The 25147-nt window shown below is 42.7% G+C and overlaps 2 protein-coding genes across 2 annotated transcripts in view; both read right to left on the bottom strand.

Annotated features, from left to right (window-relative positions):
• LOC128301652 (gamma-1-syntrophin) overlaps positions 1 to 1916 on the bottom strand; it is a 57457-nt gene extending 55541 nt beyond the window's left edge. Inside the window, exons 1-2 of the mRNA XM_053038237.1 lie at positions 1831 to 1916; positions 596 to 719 (exon numbers count right to left, since the gene is read on the bottom strand). The gene's annotated coding sequence lies outside the window, so the exon portion shown is untranslated. The remainder of the gene's footprint in view (positions 1 to 595; positions 720 to 1830) is intronic.
• Positions 1917 to 4234: 2318 nt separating this feature from the next.
• The window catches only part of LOC128300300 (semaphorin-2A-like), a 323718-nt gene continuing 302805 nt past the window's right edge, over positions 4235 to 25147 (bottom strand). Inside the window, exons 8-14 of the mRNA XM_053036319.1 lie at positions 16680 to 17036; positions 15948 to 16176; positions 10184 to 10520; positions 9794 to 10110; positions 9599 to 9707; positions 8874 to 8949; positions 4235 to 8780 (exon numbers count right to left, since the gene is read on the bottom strand). Coding sequence (XP_052892279.1) covers positions 8881 to 8949; positions 9599 to 9707; positions 9794 to 10110; positions 10184 to 10520; positions 15948 to 16176; positions 16680 to 17036 — 1418 coding nt within the window. The 3' untranslated portion in view covers positions 4235 to 8780; positions 8874 to 8880. The remainder of the gene's footprint in view (positions 8781 to 8873; positions 8950 to 9598; positions 9708 to 9793; positions 10111 to 10183; positions 10521 to 15947; positions 16177 to 16679; positions 17037 to 25147) is intronic.

The raw sequence follows: 25147 nt of genomic DNA, 5'->3' as shown, positions 1-25147 counted from the left end.
GATTTGCCAAATCACACGGGGGGTGGTGTTTGTGTTCTTATCGCACCAATCCATGGGGGAGGAAGTTTTACTTTCAGTTGACCGCATTCGATGGAAAACGGTTGAATGGAGCAACAGCAAACAGAATAATCCTCACCTCTCAACCAATCGCTCCCCTTTTGGTGAGTTGGTAGCATCATGTGTGTAATACGATGCGCCAGAGCATAAAAGAAGCGAGACGGAACCCTGCACTGGTGTACGGCACCCAGATGAGTAGTTGCGTTAAGATAAACGAACGGCTGGATCGCTTTTGACGGGGACAGCATATCGAGACGAGGACACGGTGCCATATCCCGAAGAAGACTTCACTGACCCAGATTTTCCGATGTGTGTGTGTGTTTTTCGCTTCCAGAGACATTATCATCGTCGAAGAAAGGCGAAGTGGACCATCCTCTGAAGGACAACCCGTAACCATTGCGCCAAAGAACTGTTCCACAGAAACCAAAATGGTCCAAACTCCACCCCAGCCCCAATCTCCCTGCTGTGTGTTCTTGCATTCATTTTCCGTTCCTTTTTACGATGTAATATCGTTGGTATGGGTGTTTCGGCTACCTACCTTCTAATGCTGGGTGTTTTGGATGCGAGTTGGGTGTCTCGGGTGTCGATTTGGGGTGCGTGTGCTGTTTTTTTTTTGTTTCTTCGTGCCGCTGCGTCTCCTTTGTATGCTGATGTGATGTGAGCTAAAAAAAGAAAAGAAAAACGAAAAATAAAGCATAAGTAAAAACGTTCAACATGTTCAACATTTTTGGGCAATGATTATTGCGCGCTGAACTGAACCATGGTGGTGCCACCACGTTCGATACTATAAAATGCATACGCTGGACGATTGAAGCCTTTTTTGGAAGTGTCATGTGAGGACCACAAGACGAATAGCAAAACAAAAAAAAAAACGTGGGGGGAACGGAACGATGCTTGACACAAATGCTTATGTATGGTCCCGCACTGCTGGGGGGTTCGTCGCCTACTGTGTGTGCGCTTCGATCAGAAGCGGATCCGACGACTTCACCGTAACGGTGACGCGACCGATGGGAGATGAGATCCAAGTATGGAACCGTTGCCAAGGTTATCCACTTTGACCGGTCCGGTAAGACGGGTGGTTCTGTGCGCCGTGCGTGTAGTTTTTATTTAGGACTCTCTTATTATTTTTGTTTCTCTCTAGGCCACCTCAAATCTTCCACTCCACGCCGCGGCCAATAGTAGTCCCCCACACCGCATGGTGTCCCAACATCTACTGCGAACAGCAGGACGACGGTGATAAAAGTTTGCACACACCGAAACATTGCGGGTCGCGGTTGAATTACTCTCGCTTACATACACCAAACAAACGGGGTCCACCATGTTAGCACGGTTTTGGTGGAAATCGAAAAACGGAATCCTTTTTTGCGCACCATCCCTTACAGCGGGACGGAGATTCCATACGCCTACTTTGCGAGTCAGGCGAATAAAACACAAAACCCTCCCCCAAACCGCAACGCACGAGGTTTCACATGATGGAAAATCGATGGCAACGTGATGATGGGTGCAGTGGGCATCTCGCGGATGTGTATATTGTGCGGTAATTTGACCAATTTTCCCTCAACAACAAGCATCCACAATAGCAGCAGCACCACACAACCATCCTGAGAGAGCGAGAGCGAGAGCTGCACGTTGCCTTTTTTCTGACAGATTTGGATGTCCCTCGTTCAGTGCAAAACAAGAAACCAAGCAAGCACGGTGTGAGCAGATCCATTCAGGGCGCACACACAGGATTCTCGCCAGGAAAGGACCATTTCGCTCTCGGTTTCATCTCACCTTCACCTCACCGTCTGGTGACTCCGTTTTCCGTGTTTTTATTTCGGGACAGCAGCAGCAGCAGCAGCAGCGAGCAATGATTGTTTCACACCGTTATCACACACTGCCCTTCTCACACGCGAAGCAAAGCACTGGGTTTGGGTGATTTTATTCCTGGCTACTTCGATTCACTTCTCACATGGCACGGCACACTGGGGGCACTGCGAAACTGTGAAAAGCACAGGGAACGGGTGGGAAAATTCGCCCCATACACCGATGTGAAATTTTGCACGAATCAAATCGATTAAATTCGCTCACCAAATCGCCAGTACACACTCACAAAACTGTGGGTGGCCCCCTGTTGGTAACGTTGTGATATACCTTGCCACTGGTCAACAGGATCCCCACAAACATACACGCACTAACACACACACGTGCACGCACACTGCAATCAGTACAGCTTGATTTCCACGGGAAAGATTTTCCTTCACGCGAATCAACTTCACGAAAATACAACACACTTGCTTCACTACACTTTTCACGCTAACTCCCACGAGTTCTGTGGGCAGGGCACGGGTTGATTTTCCTCCAGGGAGGCACCACTTTTCACTTAACGTAACTCGCTACACATGGATGAAATCTCCCTATCAGTAGCCGTATTGTCAAATCCTAGCTGTCACGCGTTCAACTACTTACAATTGTTTTGTTATTTAACCAACGAACAAAAAAAAGGAAAGAAACCCAGAAGGTCGCACTAGCCCTAGTGCTACGAGTGTGTCTAGGGGATAGGGCACCATACCGAACAGCGTTCGCGCGCGAGAACGTACCAATGTCGAATAAAGCAGTGAGCTCACGGTGAACAAGAACCAGACCAGCTGCTGCTGTTGGTGCTGTTGCTGCTGCACAGCAGGCCACGCACGGTTTCTCCTCTACGACAACGGGGCTCTCCTATGCTGCTTTCTCATTAGCTCGCGGCTGGAGAAGTTTGCTCTCGACCGCGTGCAAACACACTCTCCGGAACACAGTTTGTCTGGCAAGGGTTGCACGTCAGGGCATGCCAAGCTCATGCAGAGGTCGTTGAGGTATTATTTTTACTTTTCGACTAATTTACCAACAATTTAGTTAAAGGACTCTGGAAGAAATTGCGACCGAATACACGGAACTGTCTCTAGAAAGCTTGTACAATGTTGTATGACAATGAAAAAGCACACCGAAACAGCTTAACACTCTAATGATTGTGGTTCATTCCCGCTAGGTGGCAGCACTGACACTAACACTAATCATTTTAGATCAAACATTTGATAGTGTACTGTCAAACGTTTGATAGTGTAATAAAATTCTTTACGGTGAAATATCCGAGGTCTTGAATAACAGAAATGTCACTCTAGAAGAAAATTATATTATTCCAAAAAGCCACATTTCGTCAACTACTTCGTTATTTTATCCTATTAGTGGAGTAGAGATAAATAGTCGCGTAAAGGAAAATGCGAGATAATTTCTTTGAAGACCTAAAGGAATTGACCACACTGAAGCGGAAGTAGATCCGATAAGGAAGTAAGTACTTTTTTAAAGTAAAAAACCGCTGTCAAGCTAAAGACAGTGAAAAGGTAGAATTGAAGAGTCTTTTGATTGTGTGATAAGCTCCTCATCACCAGATGGCAGTACGGTTTCAAATGCAATTTAAGTACATCAAGCTCGAAGTCTTGCTCGATTTTGTACATATCCACCGACTTGTCAATCCCTGATCTAGGGCACACGCGTGTCGAGCCCCAAAACATACCCCGTGAGAGTGGACGCATAAAAAGAGAATCGTTACTCCGCGCCATTCATCTCCAAATCATATTTTTAGGTTGCTGCGTTTCCTTATGCTTTAACAGCATGCTGGTTCCGACGTTGCTCCCACAACAGATGAGATTGATGGTGCGCAATGTCGCTCTGTGAGCACGGAGAGACGAATCTTCTCTTCAGCTCACCCCAAGAGAGCGTGTGCGTAGAGCGTAACGCGAGAAATAAGCGTTAAGCGAGGGGAAAAACGACGTTGATGAAAAGGCGCGTGATTCACAAGATGCGAAAGAAAGGAATCAAAACAGAATGGCCGATGATCGGACCGATGGTGGTGCAGCGTGAGCATGCGCCGTTGGGACCGCACGGAACCGGGTGGTTATGTTGCATCACAGCATAAAAGCTCACCACCAGGGCGAGCGTTTCATTAAGGGCGCTCGCCCTAAAAAAGCTCACCAAAGCGTTTGAAAAATTTCATTGCTCGAATACACTGACTGCTCGAATCATATTCAAAAGTGCTCGAAATCAGTCAAAACAATTTCAAAAACTCACCCGATAAAATAAATACTAACTACACTACACTAGCTTCGGATAAAAGACAGTCTTTCTCACTCCTGACGCGGTGATTGTTTTCTTAATCAATTTATCAATTGTTTATTTACTAATGTTTTCGCAAAAAAACATCCTTTTTGCGTTAACGCGCGCGCGTGTGTGTGTCTGTTAATTTGTTTCCGTGATTTGTTGGGATTGGAATTATTGTTTTCTCTTAAATGTTCCAACGTATCCATGCATGCACAGAGGCGGCTCACATACTGGGATGATATTTTAAGGAGCGGGGAAAAAGGAAGTGTTTAATATGCACGTGTGTTCCTTTCTGTTGTGTATCGTTTAGCATTATAAACGTAAAGTTCCAAAGGAGATATGATCCACGATTTTGACATGGTTTTCTTCATTCTACACAACCAGATGGAACAATCCATCCAATTCAGTGACGGTGATCGTGATGGGATGGTAAATGTTTGATCTTCCACACAGCAGATTGTGCAATCTGCACATTATTCACTTGGAAACTAATGGAACTGTACATTCTATTCCTTCTGCTGCTGTTTTACGTGTTTTGTAAATGAAGCATCGACCATGTAACCGGATCCGATCTGTTTCACTCATGGGTTTTGCATGTACTCCGTGTGTCGTCGTGTCGTGACCTGCTGGCCTGTCTACCATCCACATCTACAAATTCTATTGCTAACTTTAAATTGGATCGGAAGTCTGATTCTGTTTCTTTTTGTTTTGTTGCGTGTGTGTGCTTTCTGCTTTACTCCAATCGCAGCCATCTAGCATCGGCATTATTGTTGAGCCTGTTGACCTGTAAAAACATTTAATATTGATTTCCAGGTCCAGGTGCATTAATTAAAATGAACCTTCTTCTCTCGTTGTCACACACGTCCGAATGCACAAAACCGCGTTAGAGAAGTCAAGTATTGGATGAAAATGAATTGATCAAACCAAAAATCATTGGAATCCACTCATTTCCTTGAAATTGATATCGCTTTTGCTTGCCGGCAAGATGGATTCATTGCTGGTAGTGGTCTGTTGCTTACTGCTTTGTTTTGCTCATTACTACACTTCTGTTCTAGTCTTTGCAAACACATCTGTTTATACAATTTTCTACCATTATTTATGCCCTCCACGGTGACTCTTCCATACTCGCTTCATTAATTCCACGTATTACTTCTTCTTGTTTCTCTTTGTTATATGTGTGTTGCATTGTTTCCTGTTTCTATTCTCTCCTTCTCTCTTTCTCTTTCACATGATTGTTATTTGTTTTCGTACTTCCGGTTGCATATATATGTATGTGTGTGTGTGCTAGTAATGTGAATGAACGTTTTCTGCTTTTTGCTAAATAGCTGTCCCCATTTCTTCAAATTGCAGCACCAAATCAGTTCAAGTATGTTGCTTCATCTTCACCTTATTGCAATTTTCCGCTCTACACTTCCATTCAACGTAGTACACGCACACACAGCGCACAGCTATAGGTGGTCTCGCTAATGAAAGAGTTTTGTTTTTATATTACAACTATATAGCGTGTCACAGAATTATCTTGTCGGATCCTTCGTGTCCTTCTTTCCAAGGGTTCCTCTGAAGGCTTGCCACTTTTTACAAAGATTTCGATAAAACAGAACGTGTTTTGGTATGCTAACATAAAACGAAACCACTTGCACTTTAATTGTTACCATTCACCATTTTAAAATCGGAATTTTGTTTTCGCGTTGTTTTGTTCATTTTCTTTTTCGGCTCCACCTTCGGCTAAAACTGTTCTCGGTTTAACTTATGTGGCTTTGCTCAGTTTTTTACTTGTACACCTGCGCTGTTTTAACTTGTTTTGCTGTTTGTGTGCTGTTTCAATCACTTACGATTAGTAGTTTAAGTGTATTTTCCCCCGTTCTAGCCTGTTTTCTGTTCGTTAGCTGTCTGGCTTTGCTGCTTGGTATGTGACCAACAGTAATGAAGCGCCAGCCACTAACCTGGGCTATACTGTGTATGTATATAAATTGGACAGAATCGCTTCCGTAAGCTTGCTTATTGCTGATTGCTATTTTTACACTTGTTTTGCCTGCAAATGGACTGTTTTATGTTCTTCTCCGTTTAGTTAGCCGCTTGTTGTGTTGTCGCTAGATTGTGTTACGTTAAGCGATAGTATATTAACTGTGTTTGTGTTTAGATTTGTTTGTTAGTTCGTTTAGTTTAGTACACGCTAGGCTAGGGGAGGGAGCAAGAAAATGAACATTCCATGTGAAGTTGGAGTTGGAGCTGATTGCGCTAGGGAAGGAAGTAGAGTTGATGATAGATTTTCGGTTAGCTTTAATGGCTTTATCCCACACGCGTACGTACAAAGCGATTCGGAGATTCGATACATAAGCTTGCGTATAAAATGTTTGTCACGTGCGCGTGTGTTTCACTGGTTTTGTGTGGTGATAATTGTTTTGCTTTGTTGTATTTATGATAATTACTTCGCTCAATTTTACTACTCGTTGTACGTGAAAATGTGAGGCAGGTTGCTAAAATGGGGGCCCATCGAAACAAAGAGCAGGGGGGCTAGGGAAAGATGAACACCTCCTCCTTTACTATCACAGTTCTCCATAAACTGAGAAACAGAACATTCCTCAACTTTCTTCGCAAACTCGTGTCTGGATGATGTTTGTTTAGGAAAAGCACAAAAATGCAATAAAAATGGACAGACAAATGGATAAACAAATTTAAATAGAAAATTATTGTTGTGTCAAATGTGCGATAGAAATGAAATTCAAAGGATACCATTGAAGGATGGAAAGAGCCATCGTTCGGCACCTTGTATGTGCAAATGCTTTTGTTTCTTACAATCTGTTTAAATGGGGTTTTCTTTTCAATTAATTACCAACTTTCATTTCTAGCAGCTACGCGATATGCTATGATTGGGGTGGATGGTATCGAACGCACTTATCTTTTACCATGTTCGATAACTTGTTTTCATTTTTTCCTTCTGTCGTTTGTGTATTCTTCTTTATCGCGTTTTGTTAATGTTATGTTGTGTTAGTTAGTTAGAGAAGCTCGACGTAATTTATTCAATGGGAGGACCGATAACACCACAAGCACAACGTAACTGCGCGTGTGACCGAAAAAGGGAAACAGTTGATTACAACCATCTGCCAAGCGTTTCCCCTTTACTGTGTCATAGCCATTTCTTACGTGCTAGGTTTGAAATAAAGTTCACTTAACGCCAACCGTTCGCACAGTTAAAAAAAGGGCGGAAAAGGAAGTAGGTGGTAGTTGGGTTGTTGGGTCAGCAAAAAGCGGCTTCTCTACACAACACATCGATAATACTGCAGAATGGCAGATGAATGGCAAATGTAACATTTTAAGTGTTTATCTTACACCACACGGCTCTGGCCTTCTCCATTCATTGATGAAATGAATAATGGCTAGCGAGTGATGGGTTGATGATGCTGTGCGCCAATTTTTCTGCGAACTGCGGTTATACTTATTGCTTGTATACGATCTACGATGCTGAACTGCTCGGTTGTGTCTCGGGTGTTGAGACCAAACCCGGACAGTACATAGATCTCGAAAAAGGGTATTCACGAAAACCGAAACATACCGTACACTGTACAAAATTAAACAAGCTTGCCATGGTTTGTTTTTAAGTAAAACAGATCGATTAATGTCTAGTGTTCCGAAACATTAAATCCATCATCATCTTCACTAGAATATTGCTTGAGGATTGAACGACATTTTGAGCGGAAACCACGGTCCATAACGACACCCACGCATAGATCATTTAACCTGGACGCTATTCGATCAAAGTAAAACCATTAACCTAAAACGCTCGCCAACACCGCTTCCATCCGTGTGTTGAACTCGCCACTCGTTAAGTGTTTTGAATGTGTGTTGTATGGTTTTTTGTTTGTGTGTTTTCTTATACACATTTCTGATTTCTGTAGTGGTACATGCGGTAAAAATTGCGTACCAGCAGATACACAGTCTCTCGGTACATGGATACTTATTTTCCTTTCCACAAGCATTCACATTAACTTCATCATCACGGTTTTTCGTTTCTCTTTGCTTTCCTCCTTGCACTTCTCCTTCCACACAAGCACACCACTGCTAACTCTTTTCTCTAATCCATTCTAAGCGCTACAGAGAGTTCATTGTGTTCACTACTAACTTAGAAACTAAACTTATGTCCAACAATTATATAAAAATAAGCTTCCGCTATTCGATTAGTTATTAGTTTGTCCGTCGAAAATAAAAAAAAATGAATAATAAAAGGTTTAGTATGATATTCCATCTCCCAAAAAAACACACCTACCGGGCCCGGGGGGCCGAATTTTGCACCGTACGTCGCACTGGCGGATCTGGTGCTGATTCCGCCGGTCGCGCGCCGGTTTGTTCTTAAATTTTGTTGATTTTGCTTTAGTTATTGTTTTACTGCATGTTTACGGGTTTGCTTATTTGCATGAGTCGGTGCCGTCGGTATAGTGCATGCCTTAAAAAAACATTATCATTTCTCCATTTTAATACTTTACACTACTAGATCAGTTCTTCTGGTGTGGTTTTGGTGCGCTCTTGGCAAGCGCGTACAAAGAGTATTATCTTGGTTGTTCAACGACATTCATGTGCTTCGCAGCTCTCTTTTTACATGCCTGAGACGCCTGAAAGAGATGAAAGATGAAATTGTATTAGAAAATTTCTTAGATTAGATGAAATTTTTACCTATACTGTTTGTGAAGTTTATTGAAACGTACCTTAAGATCAGACGTTAGGCGTTCGTGCAAAAACGTCGTTGGGATGTTGATTGCTGTAGTTCTGTCGAGAACATTGCTGCGAAAATAATAAAATAACATATGAGTTATTAAAATAATGTGATTATTACTAATATTAAGTTTTAAACTCGAGGCTCTTATAGTGCAAATTTTACATAATTCATTCCAGGTTTATCGAGTACATAACAGTTTACTTGTATTTAAACGATTTTCACAGAATAATTCTGTATTGTTATTAAATAGCAAGGCAGTTTAATGTTGAAATGTTTAACTTATTTATAGTCCACATTCCACATTATAGTCCACATCAGCCAGCCTTTTCCAATAAACATGCATGTGCACAAAAAAAAGGCGTCCGAAAAGCGATACACAAGAGTAAAATCAAATTATACTTCGTTTCAGAGCGTTTGCCGGTAAAGTGATCGTAAAAAATCCCACCAACATTCAGACGCTGAGAACGTTGTCGTCCCTCGGGTGATAATGGTATAAAGCGTCATCATAAAATAGATCGCTAGAGGAATAATGGTCCCATCAACGAAGGAGCGCTTTCAACAAACAACACCACCATTCTCTCATGTATTACAAAACGATAGCATTCAATCCATCCCGTAAGCCACTAAGGACGCGGATAGAATGATGACAGGGTTGTGTCCCAAAGTGCACTCGTAAATTTATGGCCTCGAGCGTTTTGAATTCGTAGTACTTACTGCTTGCTTTTTCTCCCAAGTTTTCATGGCCGATTTGTACTTCTCGAACTCGTGACACCAGTCCGAGTAGATTTTCTGATAATCGTTCGTTTTATTCGGTGGTGTGCATCTGAAACAATCGGGGCGAGAAAAAAAAGAGATATTTAGTTTGGATGAAATGAAAGAAGATCCACACACTCTCTGTTCGACACTTACCGATGCGCATCGACGGTGATGTTGTAGCTGCATAGCAGCGATCCACCCAGATGGCAATCGTACCGTCCACCGTCGGCTTCGTTAACCGAAATTATCACCAGACCTCGTTCGGTCGTCTCGATGTACTTGGTCGGGTTGTACTTAATCTCGTACCGTCCCTTCTCCTTCGAGTGGTGATACCACGTAACGGTTTGGTCCTTCAGTATCTCCGGGATCTTGACGAAGCAACCGAGATGGACGCTCTGACCATAGGTAACGATGATTTTCTTCTTCAGCACACTCGTGTCGCAGATGTCGTACGTTTCATTACCCACATCCTGCGGTGGGATATGTAAGATATGGTTAGAACTCGTTTGCTAAACTAATCTTTCTTCCTTAAGGCACACTTACCTGCAGCAGTCCCGGTTCGTACGGTTTGCACGTGCTCGTATCCTTATCCCAGCCGCAGTACGGATCCTTCACACACCGGAAGCAGTTGTCGTACCGCCGGTTGCACATGGCCAGATCGATCTGCTTGATCCGGTAGTCGGTGGCGACGTACAGGGATTTGCGCTTCTGGCTCAGTTCCATCACCTGTATCGCTTCGTTCTGTGCAATTTCGAAAATGTCCAACAGCTTCGATTTCGATTCACCGTTGCGTAGGTACTGCACGATCTTGTAGATACGGCCCGCATTCGTGCCAATGTAGAACACCGTGTACTCTTGGCTAAGGATCTCAATTTTAATCCTGCAAACAAACAAACAAACAGACAGCACGAACAAGAGGTTAAATTGAGCGTAACATAACGACTAATCATAATCAATACACTGTCGACAGTGAAAGGTCACGTTCCGGGGAGGTTGCACGGGTAAACAAACATTCCAGTTCCGATTGCAGAAGACCACCAACAGGTCAAAAGTGTCACCCAATTACCCTTCGGGTTGGGGGCCACCCACCGTGAAAAAGCACGACCTCTATTGATCTCTATATTAAGCTTCCTAGTTTTTTTATGTTGTGGGCCATGCCACCCATTAACCTCATGGCAGCATTCGAGGTGCATTATGCACCCGGGGGAATTGGTTTGCATTTCACCCAACCCCTGAAACCCCTATTCTAACCTCAAAATTGCTGTCGATTCATCGGGAAAAACTAAATGGACGAAAACAAAAACAACTTCATCCACTATCGGATACTTCGCTGATTAATTCCACCACAGGGATAACAATCGAAGGTAGGGGGGGGGGGGGGGGGGGGGAGAGAGGGGCACAGAAAACGAATCCCTGCGTAACTGCTTATATCACGACAAAACTTCAGCATTGTTGCCACCGACACCACTCTAGCCCCATCCGTTCGGTTGCGGGTGGTTGTGGCTTGCGAATTAGTACGCTCGTGATGAAGTGCACCCATGTGGTCGAGTCTTTATTTGTGACCACCGTGAATGATGTTTTTACTTCCCTGTTAGTGTTTTACCGTGCTCGTTACCATTCTCGTTAAGAGTTGGCAATTGATTGTGAACTAAACACTTCAATACTGATAGGAAATATTTAATCGTTAAACAGATCTCTTATGAATATTGCAACACACTTATAATGTTTTTACTTTACTTAAATAAAAGTGAAATAAATGTAAAATTGGTGAGGAGCAACAGTTTTGAATCCTGGAAAACATGAACTTTAACACTAAAATAAAATATTGCATTCAGTTAATAATATTTGTGTAAAATCATAAAAAGGTGCTGAATGAATTATGAATAATGAATTATTTTTATTATAGAATATTTACTATATATTCATATAATACTTGATTAATTCCTTTGATAAGCTAAATTGTTTCATAAATTCGCAGTAGCTCATAATATACGACCGCAAACTGATTCCCACCAAATACATGAACAGGCAGTCCCCGAGATACGCTATTATAGCGGACCGCTATAACCCGGGAAATTTCGTTTATACTTCAATGTGAAGAGTCCACTTCTTTCTCTGGACTCTGGACACCGAATCAGGCGATTTTAAGAAAGAATACATTAAAATAACTTAGAAAGAAATGTTTTATGTGACCAAAAAAAAAAGGTATTTTCGACCAATTTTCATCTTTTCGCTTAGATTTTTTGCTATAAACTAGCTCAGCTGTCAAATTTCTAAAAACCGCGTAACTCCGAATCCACGTATAAGAGGAACCCCGCGTATCTCGGGGACTGTCTGTAGTGTACTTTATGAAAGACTGAAAGGACTGGACTTTTGTTTTAAATCGGGACTTAACTTTAGTATTTTGAATTCCATATATTCCAGTTATCTAGCATAGAATACCTGTATAACAATATAACACATAAGTATAATATAGGGATCGTCAGAAAACTTGTCTTAAACAATTCCAACCATGGTTAACCCACATATTCATATCAACTAAATTAGTCATGTTATTACATGTTTGAGTCATTTAAATAAAAGGGTCACTCTATGTGTTGTGGTTCTAAATTTGAATCTAAAAACTTAAATTGCCTTGTTCTTAACTGGCTACCTGGCGCTAGGAATTTATTTAAGCTTAGAATATACGGGGCGTTAAAAATTCCTGTGACAAATTATTAAGCTTCCTGCATTCGGAGCTTGCTCATACCTTGGAGGTAGTTCACAGGTCTCTTGTCAATAAATTTTTCAATTGACTTTTTCTTTAAATGCAGGCAAAAAAAGGTAAACTTATCACTTAAATGTAGTGAACAATTCTTGAATTTTTGCTACGTAACAAAAAAACAATTTAGTGGATTGGCGACTATTCCGAAGCAATTATTATACATTAAGAGATGTGCACGAAGCTTTAGAAAATTATTCTTTTAAAGACACATTCCCACATGAGGGAACGGCACAACCTAATGGATCACAAATTGTTATCTTTTTAAGCAGATTTTCGAACGCTAACCAAAGCTTACGCGAGCGCGGTTTACCATTGATCGAACGGTTTTGGTGGTCCCCCAGTCCGTCATCTATGCGTTGCAAGCATGAACCCATGCAAGTGTGTGTGTATGCATGTATTATCATTTATTAAAAACTCTTTTTTTCCCACTTGTCCTGTGCGGTTTCAGTGGAATTCACAAGCTTCTGTGCCCGTTACCAACCATCGATGTACGCAGGTGACCTAACTGGTTGGTTTACCGCTCGAACAGCGGTCCGGTCGTAGGGTAAATCCCTGCTTAACATATCACCCTTCACCGGGCCCTTCCCGTCCTCCCACCCAAACCCAAACCGACCAACACTTTTCCTAGCTATCAGGTTGCAAGTTTTTTCGCTTGCAATTAATTATTCATAATGAGCGCGGTCATGTGCATGATCTCCTCAACTTCTGCACACTGAAATACGTGCGCACGTACGTATCCCCCCGGTGTGTAGTGGATTAAAAAGCCGGTTGCAGCAAAATGCATCGATCCCGTCCCGCCCGTACTTCATCAAACCGGTACCACCTCCATTTGTGCCACATTTAACTTTCAGCCGATGTGGAATTGTTTCGAAAAAGTTTACTTCAGCGCACCTTGTATTATTTATGGTGTACCACCGCGCGTGCATGATATTCCCGGCGAAGGACGACAAAGTGGGTCCCCCAACATAACTTTCCCTTTGCGCACGATGACAACACCCGTGACCGAGCGCAGTACCCACCCAGTCTTCACGTGGGACAGTATAAAATGCGTTAAAATAATTTTTAAAAAATAATACCGGGGCCCAATCGTATCGGGACTGTGTGTGTTTTTTTCTTACTGTTGTTTGTTAAGCCACATGCCACGCGATACGGGGATCAACAAATAAAAATTGTTGAACCGAAAAGTTTCAGGTTGCGAATTAATAATTTCACCTGCAACGGAAAAGCTTGCTTGTGTGTGTGTGAGGTTTGATTCTTTTAAAGAGACACGGAAGACAAACAAAAATGCAATTACGAACAAAAAAATCGGCCGGTGGAAGGTGGAATTTGCAAACGCTTAATATGAATGTACATTGAACAATATAAAACACACGCACACACAAAAGCAGACTCTTTTTTTTCTTTTCAAATGTTCTGCGAACAACGAAACAAAAAACACTCTTTTCGTTTGATTCGTGTTCGAGCGAAAGCTTTTAGTATGCACACAAAGCTTATTACGTGAAACAAGTGATTTCGGAACGAATGGTAAAAATTGTTCTCGGTAAAGCGGTGATATTGGTTTTTAAAATATTTCTTTTACGGTTTTTTTTTTTTTTTTTTGAATAAATTACCCCACACAGAGGTTGATGCTGCTGGGTTCGGTGCGGCATTCGTTTGTTATACAGCACAAAAGCACAAGAGCGAAAAGCTCATGATCGCTTCCGTTGCTACACATTTATAAAAAAAAGGGTAAAATCGAATGTACACGTCGCGTTGGAGTGATTTTTAATTTTAATCACCCAGCTTTCGATTGATTGCCCGGAAATGGGCAATTCATGCGGATGCGGATTGCTGCACTTCCGCTACAGATTCGTGTGCCCGAGCACATTGATATATTTCCTCCAGATTTGCCGTGATACCGATACCGAGAGATCACACCACTGAAGCACACACACACATATAGACGAGCGCACACGTGAATAATGATTTAGTGCGCGACTAATTATCCGTGTTGCAATGTTGTTTCATTTTCAGGAACATCCGTCACACTCCTACTAACGCACCCACCTAACGGTTGGTGGTGTGGGCCTGCTGATATCACTTGACATCTAGTAGGCGCAGCGTGGAAATACCTGAGCGCGCTATTTGCTGCTCGGCTCGCCATCCTGCCACGTTAATTAGTGGACACGGGAAGAACACTTCAATCTCGGGACCGCTGATCCGTATCCGGGGATCGGACCACATCGGATGGAACCCCGGAGCACCCGGAGGGCCTCCGGGGGGCGGGGAAGCTAAAGATTGAAATGAAAACCATGTTCACCATTTCCCCGGCATGGGCTGTTCTCGTTTTTGTTTAATTATTAAGTGGAATTTTAAGTGCCACGGATTGTGTTGCAAAGCTCACCGACGGACACAATCGGATCCGCTTCATCAAGCGATGTGTTATTTATATGGTTTGAGTTGTAAAACATTAATACAAAATGAATCCATGTGTAAGCCCACGCGTGTGGCAATAGTTTTTTTTGTTTGTACTGACCAAACAACTATTCTACATTAGCAGGGCCGACTCAAGAAACGAGCACCAAATTTCGGCCGGAGGGAAACGGGGCGTGACCCCAATCAAATGTCGGCGTGACCCGGTTTCACAGCAGGATGTAGTGTGTGTTTTGGGAATTCCTCGCTCCTGGAACCATTTTCGTACCGGGGATTAAAGGTACAAGCCCGCAAGCACAATAACCGCAGACACGTGGGGACAGACCGAGAACAGGCTGAGCCAAACGTTCTTGTCCTTGCGCGGACCCGGCATCGTTGGGCAACATTTTACCATTTCATTATTTGTGCGGTCGTCTCCCGGTGTGTTGGGCATTGTTTTCTGTTGCTGATTGGTATGGTGCACTGTGTCGTCGTACGGCCATGCCGCAGAATATTGCATTCATGGTAGAGACGCATTCTTCTGGACGGCAGAGTCCACCCGAAGCGCTGGCAGGATATATCACCATTTCAATACACCTGACAAAGCTGCCCTTCGGGGGATTTTCGGGATGGAAAACATGCCGATCGTTCGCTGCTGCTAGGATTCGCAAAAGGTTGGCCCTATACGGCCGGGTCTGCTTGCCGATTCATACCGGGGATCGTTGCAATTGCAATTGCCCGAGGTGAACCGGATCACAAACAATCCAGCAATCCACACACCATTATGCAGCGATGCCGTTATGCCGTGGACAGTCCAGCTTTTTTTAAAAAAAAGGACCTTCCGTAGCACGATAAACCCCATTGAGCCCGTAAGCGAAAGGCGTTTCTACGGAACGCCGGTATCATGCCACGTTCACGGTTCGGTTTTTCAATCGGTAATCCGTTACAACTCCGTGTGCGGTGTGCGATGACCTTTGTCCACAGCAAGGCACGCAGCAAAAACGCATCTGAAGTATGTTGTTGAGGTATAATTTGGCGTGAAATTGAAACGGTACCCATCGCTTCCTGCTCTCAGAGGTGACAAAAATCCACTGCAGAATGGAAAGGAAAGCGAACAGGTTAGACAAAAGTTGGCAACGAATGATAACTCACTTGTCCACGACCAGCTTGGTGAAGACGAGATCGCGCTTGTAGTAGACCGGATTGTTGTGCTCGTGGTTGACCGCTTTGTCCATCAGCGGGTGGGACCGGATGAAGTTGAGCACCGAGTCGGGCAGGGTGGACGTATCGTTGACGCAGGTGCCCGGCCGCGGTTCGGGAATCTTCGAGTTCAGTACCGGCAGCCAGGCCGAGTTGGATGAGGCCTGCTCCTTGAATTTTCCTGTGGGAAATCAAAAGCAGGGATTGGAAAGACGTTAGACTTGTGGGCAAATATTGGAATTCCTTGTTTTTTCACTCGAAGTTAGCGCTGTCTATGGAGCCGATTTGTAATTTGCAATCATGGCCTTCTATAATGCGGCTTGTTTGTGGAGGCGAAATGGTTCTGGCAGTGATATGGATTATGTTTTACGCCGCCCATCTAAACATCGTGATCCGAACGAACCGGGGGGTTCTATTTTCGTATTCTGTAAATCACAATCGTGACACACGGGCTTATCACGATATGTGACAGCTGTCACATAGGGATTCAAGACGCGGGAATGACTGGTGCTGGGAGTGATGGAAAGTCATTTCCAGTCAGAGAGAGAGAACGGAACCAACTAGCGGGACACACTTGACACATGAATGAAATGGTTACCCCTTCGGAGCTGGTACGATTGAAGTTACATCACCAGTGTTTGACTATTAAAGTGGTGCCCGGTTTAGGAATTGTTCAGGACTTACCAGCGAACGCGCCATGTATTTCATTGATGTCAAAGCTACAGACGGCCGACCCGACCAAACCGTTCGTGCTGGTCGTGAAGGTGGCGTAGAACTTGGTCTTGTCCGTGGGCAGCTGGTACACGTCCTGGATCTCGTTGAAGTAGAACGGAAACTCGCCGGAGATGCTACAGTTGATGCGCGCCTTCAAGTACGTAGCCCAGTTCTGGTTGAGGATGTTCTTGCCACCGGTGTCCTTCTTGCAGACGCGTGCCACACGCGAGTAGACCGCCTTGCCGCAGTTGATGTACTCGACCGCCGTCTCCCGGAAGAAGAAGTACACGTGCTCACCGATGTCGAACGAACCGACAAAGTTGGGCTCTGTAACGAAATGGACACAAAAACGGGAGAGATGCATTAGAGATGGGCGGAAAGTAATGATGGGACGAATTGGGTTAGAAATGGACACAGTTCCGCACGGGACTACATTAAAAAAAAAAATGAATCTTTGATTATTTTGGGCCGGAAGTTTTAGTTCTTTTGCATGACTGCGACCCCAAAACTCCAGTGTTATTTGTATCGTGTCCATAGTGATGGACCCCACTACTACTGCGCAGCTTAACTTGGCTCATACTTTGTGCAACAAACTTTGTCCCGTTCACCTCCTCCTCGGCATGCATGCACGAAGCGGAGCTAATATGGAGTACAAATTGTATCGTTACAGGATGGTGGAGAATGTCCGGCAATAGTTTTCGGTAGTCAAGTTTTAGGGACGAACAATTTTTCTTGCTTAAGCAAAATGGATGGAGTGACGACGAGAAACTTTTCATCCCTGTGAGATGCACCGGGAGTGGAATGCAGCGTTGTGAGGCCCCCCAATTTCCAGAAAATGAGAAGAGAACCAAACAAAAAAAACCAGGGACACAAAATGGGACTTGTGCTGTGAACGAACTGTAAATTTGAAAGTAGATAGAACATAGATGGAAAAACGAAACCCGTTCAGCCCGGGACGATTGGACGAAGTTTTCTATCGTTGGTTGCTCTACTTGGGGCTTCGGAGGGGGGGTGGAGAGTTTGTCTAACGATGTCCAGCGATTCGGGAGTTTTTTTTTTGGACGCAAAACAAAACATAACAACAAGCGCATAAAAAACACGAAACCGGTACACACAAAACTTGCTCCTTCTTTGGCCATCTTTTCCAATTTTTCAGTAAACTTTGCCACATTTTGCCAACCGGAGCATGGCGTTGGAAAGGAACCGCACGGTGGTTAGTGTATTGGGGCGAGTACGGAGCAAAATGAATGGCGAAGTTGTTGCCTACAACTTCCAATCTTTTACCCCAAAACACCTCTCCCTGCGCTCTCCTTCGTTCGTTCGTTCGTTCTGGGGATTTGTTTGAGTGGATTATTACACGCTCTTTTCTTACTCCCTGGACAAACTTGTGATGTCTCCAGCGATCGTCAAAAAATGAGCGACCAGGCGGTTCATGAAAAGTACTTCCATCCACCGCTCGTTTAACGATTGATGTAGGTCGTAGTATTTTCGGCAAACCGTTACATATAAGTGGTTCCCTAGGAGCAGATCAAAGCAGTACGGACTTCCGTACCTTCCGGAACGGAAACAATGAGACTTTAAAGTGACCATTCGCAATTCGTGCAACTGAAATGCACTTAAGGAATAGAGCCTCGTAAAAAAAGAATAATTAAACACTACCTCGAAGGAGAATGTAAGGCAAGGAAGCGCCGAGGACTATCACATCATAAAAATCCCATTAAGCTCTGGTTGAAATTTGCCCCCCTTTTGCTGACCACCATTATAGCCAATGCCTTAAGCTAGCTAAACCGACCCATCTGAAAGGTGCACGGAAAACTATTACCCTAACTCTTGGGGCCCACCACCCCATTCTCACAACCCCGCACACTGCCCGGTAAAGTGAGTGAGTTCATTTAATTTACCTCCACCAAACCGAGCTTTCCAAAAGCTTCCCGCACCCCGCAAGCAAAGGAGGAAAGTTTTGTGCACTCACACAATTTTGCCTCACAAAACTGTAAAACAGCAACTTTTGGTAAGCAATTTTCTTGCCCAATGGGTGGTTTTTTTTTTTGTTGGCCACCGAAAACCGAAAACTAATTGAAAAGACGATGCACAAGGTGCTATCGCGGCTGCAGGGTACCCATAGGGTACGCGCGGGGGACAGGTTTTTGCTCGTACCAGCTACCGACTAATTACTCCACACACATTTTGCCCCGGCATCTCCGGCACTTGTTGGCGGTGTTGTGTGGGGGGAAGGGCAATGACGATTGGATGGAGAGAGCAACAAAAAAAAAAAAATGCAACAAAAATTAAAATTCATGAAGAAAACTGAATTGAGCAATTCTGCTGGTTACTTTTCTCGTCTTACCGTCTTCTTTCTTCATTATGCTGCGCTTGTATAGGTGGCAGTCTTATTTTAGCAGCCCGATTCTCCTAGACGATGCGGAATACCTTGCACGGTTTGAATATGAAACGAGATTCCGATGTGGGAGGGAGCTCCAAAAAAATACCCAACCTAAAGTTATAAAACACTTCACCACACTCGCGCTATGCAGCAGTAATGTGGGAAAGTTTTTACAAAACACAGTTATTTTATCATATCCCAGGGTAAAACGAACGAACATCTCCACCGTCTTCTCCCAAAGGTAAACGGGGCGACGAAGAGGTTTGATTTTGTTTTCTTTGCCTTGAAGGAGCAGTTTTTGGATGAATATTGGAGCGATTTTTTGTGTTTCTTTTTGCATTCTTCAATGAGTCTCTAAACGGTAGCAAATGTCTTGCCGCCCCCGGGGTTGAGTAGACAAATCGTCAAGACGGCCACACAGGTACGTGAGAAGCATCGATAAAGTGTTCTTAATGTTTACGTTTTCTTGGCGGGTGGATGTGAAGCAAAAATTAATCGCAAAGGTGGCGCTGGAAAGATACGGCGGCGGGGGACTTATCAAACCACAGTGCGACAGTAAACTGTTGTCGCAGTAGGCGTATATCTGACGCATAGCAGCACACTATTGGGCTTGAGAGCGGTATTGTTTTCGTGTGTGTCGAACAAATGTCAAACGCAACCTGATTGGCGTAACAATGACAGTTTGGGAGAGTTTTGGGGCAACATCTTCAACATTGTTCGTTTTTAATTAATTCTTTTCGACCGGTGTCTTACGTAATCGCATTTTTTTTCGTATTCGTATTCATGGTAAATTGGATTAATGTTTTTTTTAATGTTTTATACTTTCTTGCATTTAATTTTTATTTTACTTTCTTATTAAACTTTACTTTACTTAATTTTATTTTTTATTCTTATTCTTTTATACTTTATTACGATTTAATTTTAGATTTGTTTGCAAAAATGCAATATAGAACCACAATAATAATTAAAATTTATAAATTTAAAAACGGAAATGTTTGCAAATTGCACCGAAAAGAATAAAGGCTTTCTTTACCCAAATTATCAATTGAACAACAAAAGACAACCGTTCAATTAAGCTCGTTCTGCTCTTATTAGTGCACATACATATATGGTTTGGTTCCAGCTTTTGCCCCCATTTCATAACATTCTCACACAAAGACATAATTGAACACGCTTGCCTTTACGGTGCCCCGGCTATGCCGTGCCCATGAAAAGGACATTATAGCAAAACATCAGCTAGCAATCTAGCGACGACGACGGGAAAAGAAAAGTAAAAGTAAAAGTAAAAAACGCGAATGTCAACCAAAGCACGAAATTCCGTTTACGAAACGGAAGCGTCGCGACCGCGTGTATGACAGCACAAGTACGTGCGCATTTTGACGGAAACCGCACATTCCACCCGCTCCTCCCTGTTTCACTCTCCTTCTGCACAAAGTGGAAAGTCCTCTTGGTGCTTGCGTGGAAAAGATGGCTCTTTCGCCAGTGCTTGGTTTTGTGTGCAGGTCGATCTCATACCGCACAGGGGAAGGCGACTGTGTGTCTGTCTGCCGCTGGGAGTCCTAACGTTGCGTTGTACGAGAAGTGTAAGTGTCGGTAAAGAGGAAAATTACTTCCCCAGCTCCTGTGCCCACGAATAACATTACTTTGGCTGTGATGGGACAAAAAAACGGTTTCCGAAAAGCGTATACGACCGCGCCCAAGTACTGGAGAGGAGAACGACAACGTGGCGTTGGCCTTCGCGTGAAGTGTCACTAACCATTGCTGGGAGACGGTTAAAAGCAGTGTGTTCAACGACCGACCGAAGCGCGACCGGCACTGGTCGTGGTGGTCTGAGAGCAATAAAGCGCCACAATTAGACACACTTTGCGCACACGGCGGATGGGTAGCAGATCGCGACATTACCGTCAGTTTGTCGCACTGTTGTTCTGCTCATTTACCGACATTATGTTTCGTGATCGTGCGAGCGACACGTGGCGATTGTGTGTAACGGATAACGTAACATGTGTGTGTGTGTGTGGAATAAGATGGGAAAAATGTCGTACTTGCTCGATAACAGCAACACACGCACCACGTTTCGGTACTGGTTTCGGGCCAACTCAAGAATGGTAACCGTTTGACGGTTGAGACATTCTCTGCCGTGCGGGATCGATTGTAAAATTGAGCAATAAAAACTCGCGCACACACACACGCGAACACATTCCTGGAGCTTTCAGGTATTGTAGAATTAAATGACAAAATTTACTTTCTTCAGCGTGTTCGAGGTTGGTTACACGGGCGATGAAAGGTTTTTGCCGAGCTTTTCCAAGCCTACAATACGTAACCTGAGCCGTGGTAGTTTGAGGTATGATAAAAGCGGAGAAGAATTTAATATCAAAAAGTTAATGGGACGTCTTTCCACTTTGCCGATGTCAACAAAAGCTTTCAACACGAGGCTTATGCCATGGTGAAACAAGCGAAGCGAGTACGTAAGCGAAGCAAAACAAATGTACTCAAATGACAGTTATTTGACATTAAAAAGTGCCTGGTTTTGCAGTTTAATAGAAGCTTATCTCGATCGGTGGATTAAAATTGCACAAGCCATGCCGATTTCACAGTTTAATTTGATATACTTAGAAGTAAAAGCATATATCTAGAAAATTTTATAAAAAATCGCATTTAATTTTTTTTTTTTTTCAAAATACACAAAAGATCACATAAACAGTAATCAAAAATATAAAACAAACAAAAATAAAAATAAAACGAAATATGTGTGGATTACCTAGAAAAGATAATAATAAAAAAAAGATAATAGAAAATAAAAGAAGATAAAAGAAAAGATAATAGAAAAGAAAATAACCTCTATATTTTTTTATTCAAATAGAGAGTTTTAAGGAATGTATAAAGAAAATAGATTATTTTTTAGATGACAAACATGCTTCAGAACATCCCAAGAAATTCAACTTGAAACTAAACATTTTTTTATATCTATTAATATAGATTTTGTTTTTGAACTGTTTTGCTGCAAGATCGAGCTTTGGTGTGTGCGCGAATGTGATCGAAAGAATGTGCTGTGTTCCCGGTTTTAGACGTATCACTTTTTGCGACCCAATTCACTTTTTGTCTTCCATTATTCTGTTATTGAAGAATAAAAAGCTTCATTCATTGCTCCTTTAGAGAAGTTGCACCACACTTCGTACACAACAGCAGCAAAAAAAAACCCTCAAAGCTCACACAGGCAGCAGCGCGTAACTGCAGTAGTACTTGTTGTTACAGTTCTGTAAAACCGTTTCGGTGTGCTATTTTTACCGAAGCACTCATGTACATCCAGCATGAGGCCGTGGTGCCACGCGACACTTTCCGTTGCGTAAGATTGGGCACGTTTTTTTTGTGACTCAGCCTCACCGTAAGAGTTCACAACGTGTCCGCTGTACTTTCGCGCTGGCATGTCTCATTTGCGGTTGAGGTCGGTGTGTGGACTGCAATGGAGAGGAAGAAAGTACGGGTGCCACACATACCGCACGGTTAAAGCTGTCAGAGGAGGACGAGAACAAACCTGCAGGACAACGACAACGACAACAAAAAAAAAATGGAAGATATACTAACACGCTCGTTCCCATTGCCCGTCCGGGAAGTGCGAGTGGAGTGCGAAACTTTGGCGCACGTTCCGTTCTTTTGTTGGCAGAGCGTGAGATGGCGCTTTTGCATCCTGCAACATACCGGAACATGACACGATCTCGCCTCGCCGTCGCCTTTGTCCGTTGCACGTCGCGCCACTGTCACCGTCGTTTGGTTTTATTACACTTTGATTGAGTTTTTTTCCAAACACTTCCTTTCCATTCACGACACACGCACCACGATTCGCACAATCTTCCGCTCCGAGTACTGTGGGGACACATCTCCGAGAATGTGTGCCCTTGGCAAAAGCTGTGACGGCATAGAAAATTTCCGGTCCATCTTCAACAAGCGGAGCTTGTTTCTAGAGAGCTTTGAGTAGGGAAAAACTACACTTTTTGTCACCAATCTGTACCTTTATTTAGCGTCCTTTCAATTTATGACATTTGCTTTTGCTATAATGTGCAAAAAAAAGTCACAACAAGCTGGCACAGGAAAAAAGAGTGTAAAAGTTTTTTATAAAACTATTTCAAAGTGAAAAATAAAACCATCATTATAAATCGTTTGATTGAAAGCACTACAATGAAGCAGGTTTTATTTTGTCCCCACGGATGTGGAACAGTGACAATCATTAGAATGTGGAAAACACTAAATGATCTTCATTCTGTTTCATCATCCTAAACCAGCAAAGAGAAAAAAAAACCCATTCCTCCCTCTTGCTTTAGTCACACTTATGCCATTTGCTCGTATTGCTCATTTACGCTATATAGCAGAAACGCTTTTCATAGTTTCACATTTTTCCTTACAATGACCCTTGATCGCATTATCACGGGGAAAAGCGTTTGCACTTTGTTCTCGTTTTACCTCGGTACTATAGCTTCCCATCTGCACTACTGCACACTTCTGGTGGAGTATTCGTTTTTTTTGTTTTGTTTTGCTGTTTTCATTCCATGTGTTTGCTTCCATTTTCCCATCTGGGCAAGGTGAGCAGCAACACTTTCGTTGCAGGTAACTCGTGCCTTATTTTTCCCACATTACTTAGTGACGGTAGTGGCTTGATTGATCTCGTTTTTTTTTGCCTTTCTACCTTTCTACCATAAGTAAACTCTTTCAATCGGTACACTCTGTTCTGTTCCGCTAGACACCTTCGATGGTGGAGCATAAAGGAACTTCCTACGTGAACATCAAAGCGAAACACTAAATTATCGTTGTTAAACGAAATAAAAACTACTTTTGGTTGATTTTTTCTTTGTGCTAGTGGAAAACGGAAACCTGGCAGTAGTGTTAATTAAAAATGTGCTACAAATTTAATGTTTTAATGGAGTTACGAAAAAGAAAAGAACTATAATTGCAAAGGTGTTAATGAGAAGCTGATAAGGTTCTTTATTTGTTGTCATTATGAAAAATATTAATATATTTATATGGTTTGTTCATATTAAAGAAGAACAATTGCTGGGTACTGTGTGTATATGTTTTGATAGATAAAAATATCAGAGATCAGGGAAAAAATCGAAATAATACTTAACATTTCAGATTTTGTACAATTTTTCAAAAACTATTGGTTGTTTTAGTTGCATTGAAAATTGATCGTTTTCCTCAATTTATTATATTTTCTGTACATGTTGCGAGTGCTAAATCCGCGATGTTTTGCAATAATGATTTTTAAAGGTTATCTTTACAGCATTACAGCAAGGAAAAGTCTAATGGAAATGAAACCAATTGGTGCAATTATAAACAAAAAAACATAAGGATCACTAAACCAAGCAACACTAAATAAGGAAACACCTAATTTAGCTTCAGAATCCTTAGCTGTTGACACGACATATCAACAGAGAAACAGTTAGGATGACAGTTGCTGGGAATCGATCGAGAACGATCGATTTTCCGTTTGATCGATAATCGATAACCGCGCATCGAAAAACAGTGCGCGTCGATGACAGGGTTCGGCAGCAGGAAAGGGTCAACGGTCAGCGTTCGGAATTCGAAATGCCCAAATAAGGAGCGAAGGAAGGCATGCGTTAAGGGCCGATACGCGGACGCGGATAGCAACACGTTCGGGCAGTAGCGATTTAGATTCCCACGAGAACAGATTTTGTAAAAAGTGTTCCAGATCTAGGACAATAAACTGATCTTAGCTAAACAAATCGTTCGTTTTAAATTATATGAAAATCGCTGCCACATTAGCATTGCATGATAGTATTTACTAAACTGAAATGATTGTAAAAATGCTTTTATATTAGCTATATATTATTTTTTTAACGATTTTTAAGATGAGAATACGCACTCAAAACTACTTCAACTTGTTTTGTTATGTGTCTTATAGCGTCTGTGCGTATACAATGATCATTCGTGTGCGCTACATCGGTTTGATTGTGTAGTACATCCGGAACCGGATAAAGATCACACTAGAAGCTAAAAATTTGCCATAAATATTTATCAAACGCGTCCCAAACCGTCATGCATA

Source organism: Anopheles moucheti, chromosome 3 (assembly GCF_943734755.1).
Source record: "Anopheles moucheti chromosome 3, idAnoMoucSN_F20_07, whole genome shotgun sequence".
Classification (NCBI taxonomy): domain Eukaryota; kingdom Metazoa; phylum Arthropoda; class Insecta; order Diptera; family Culicidae; genus Anopheles; species Anopheles moucheti.
The sequence above is the reverse complement of the archived record's forward strand: the minus strand, read 5'-3'. Positions and strand labels throughout refer to the sequence as shown.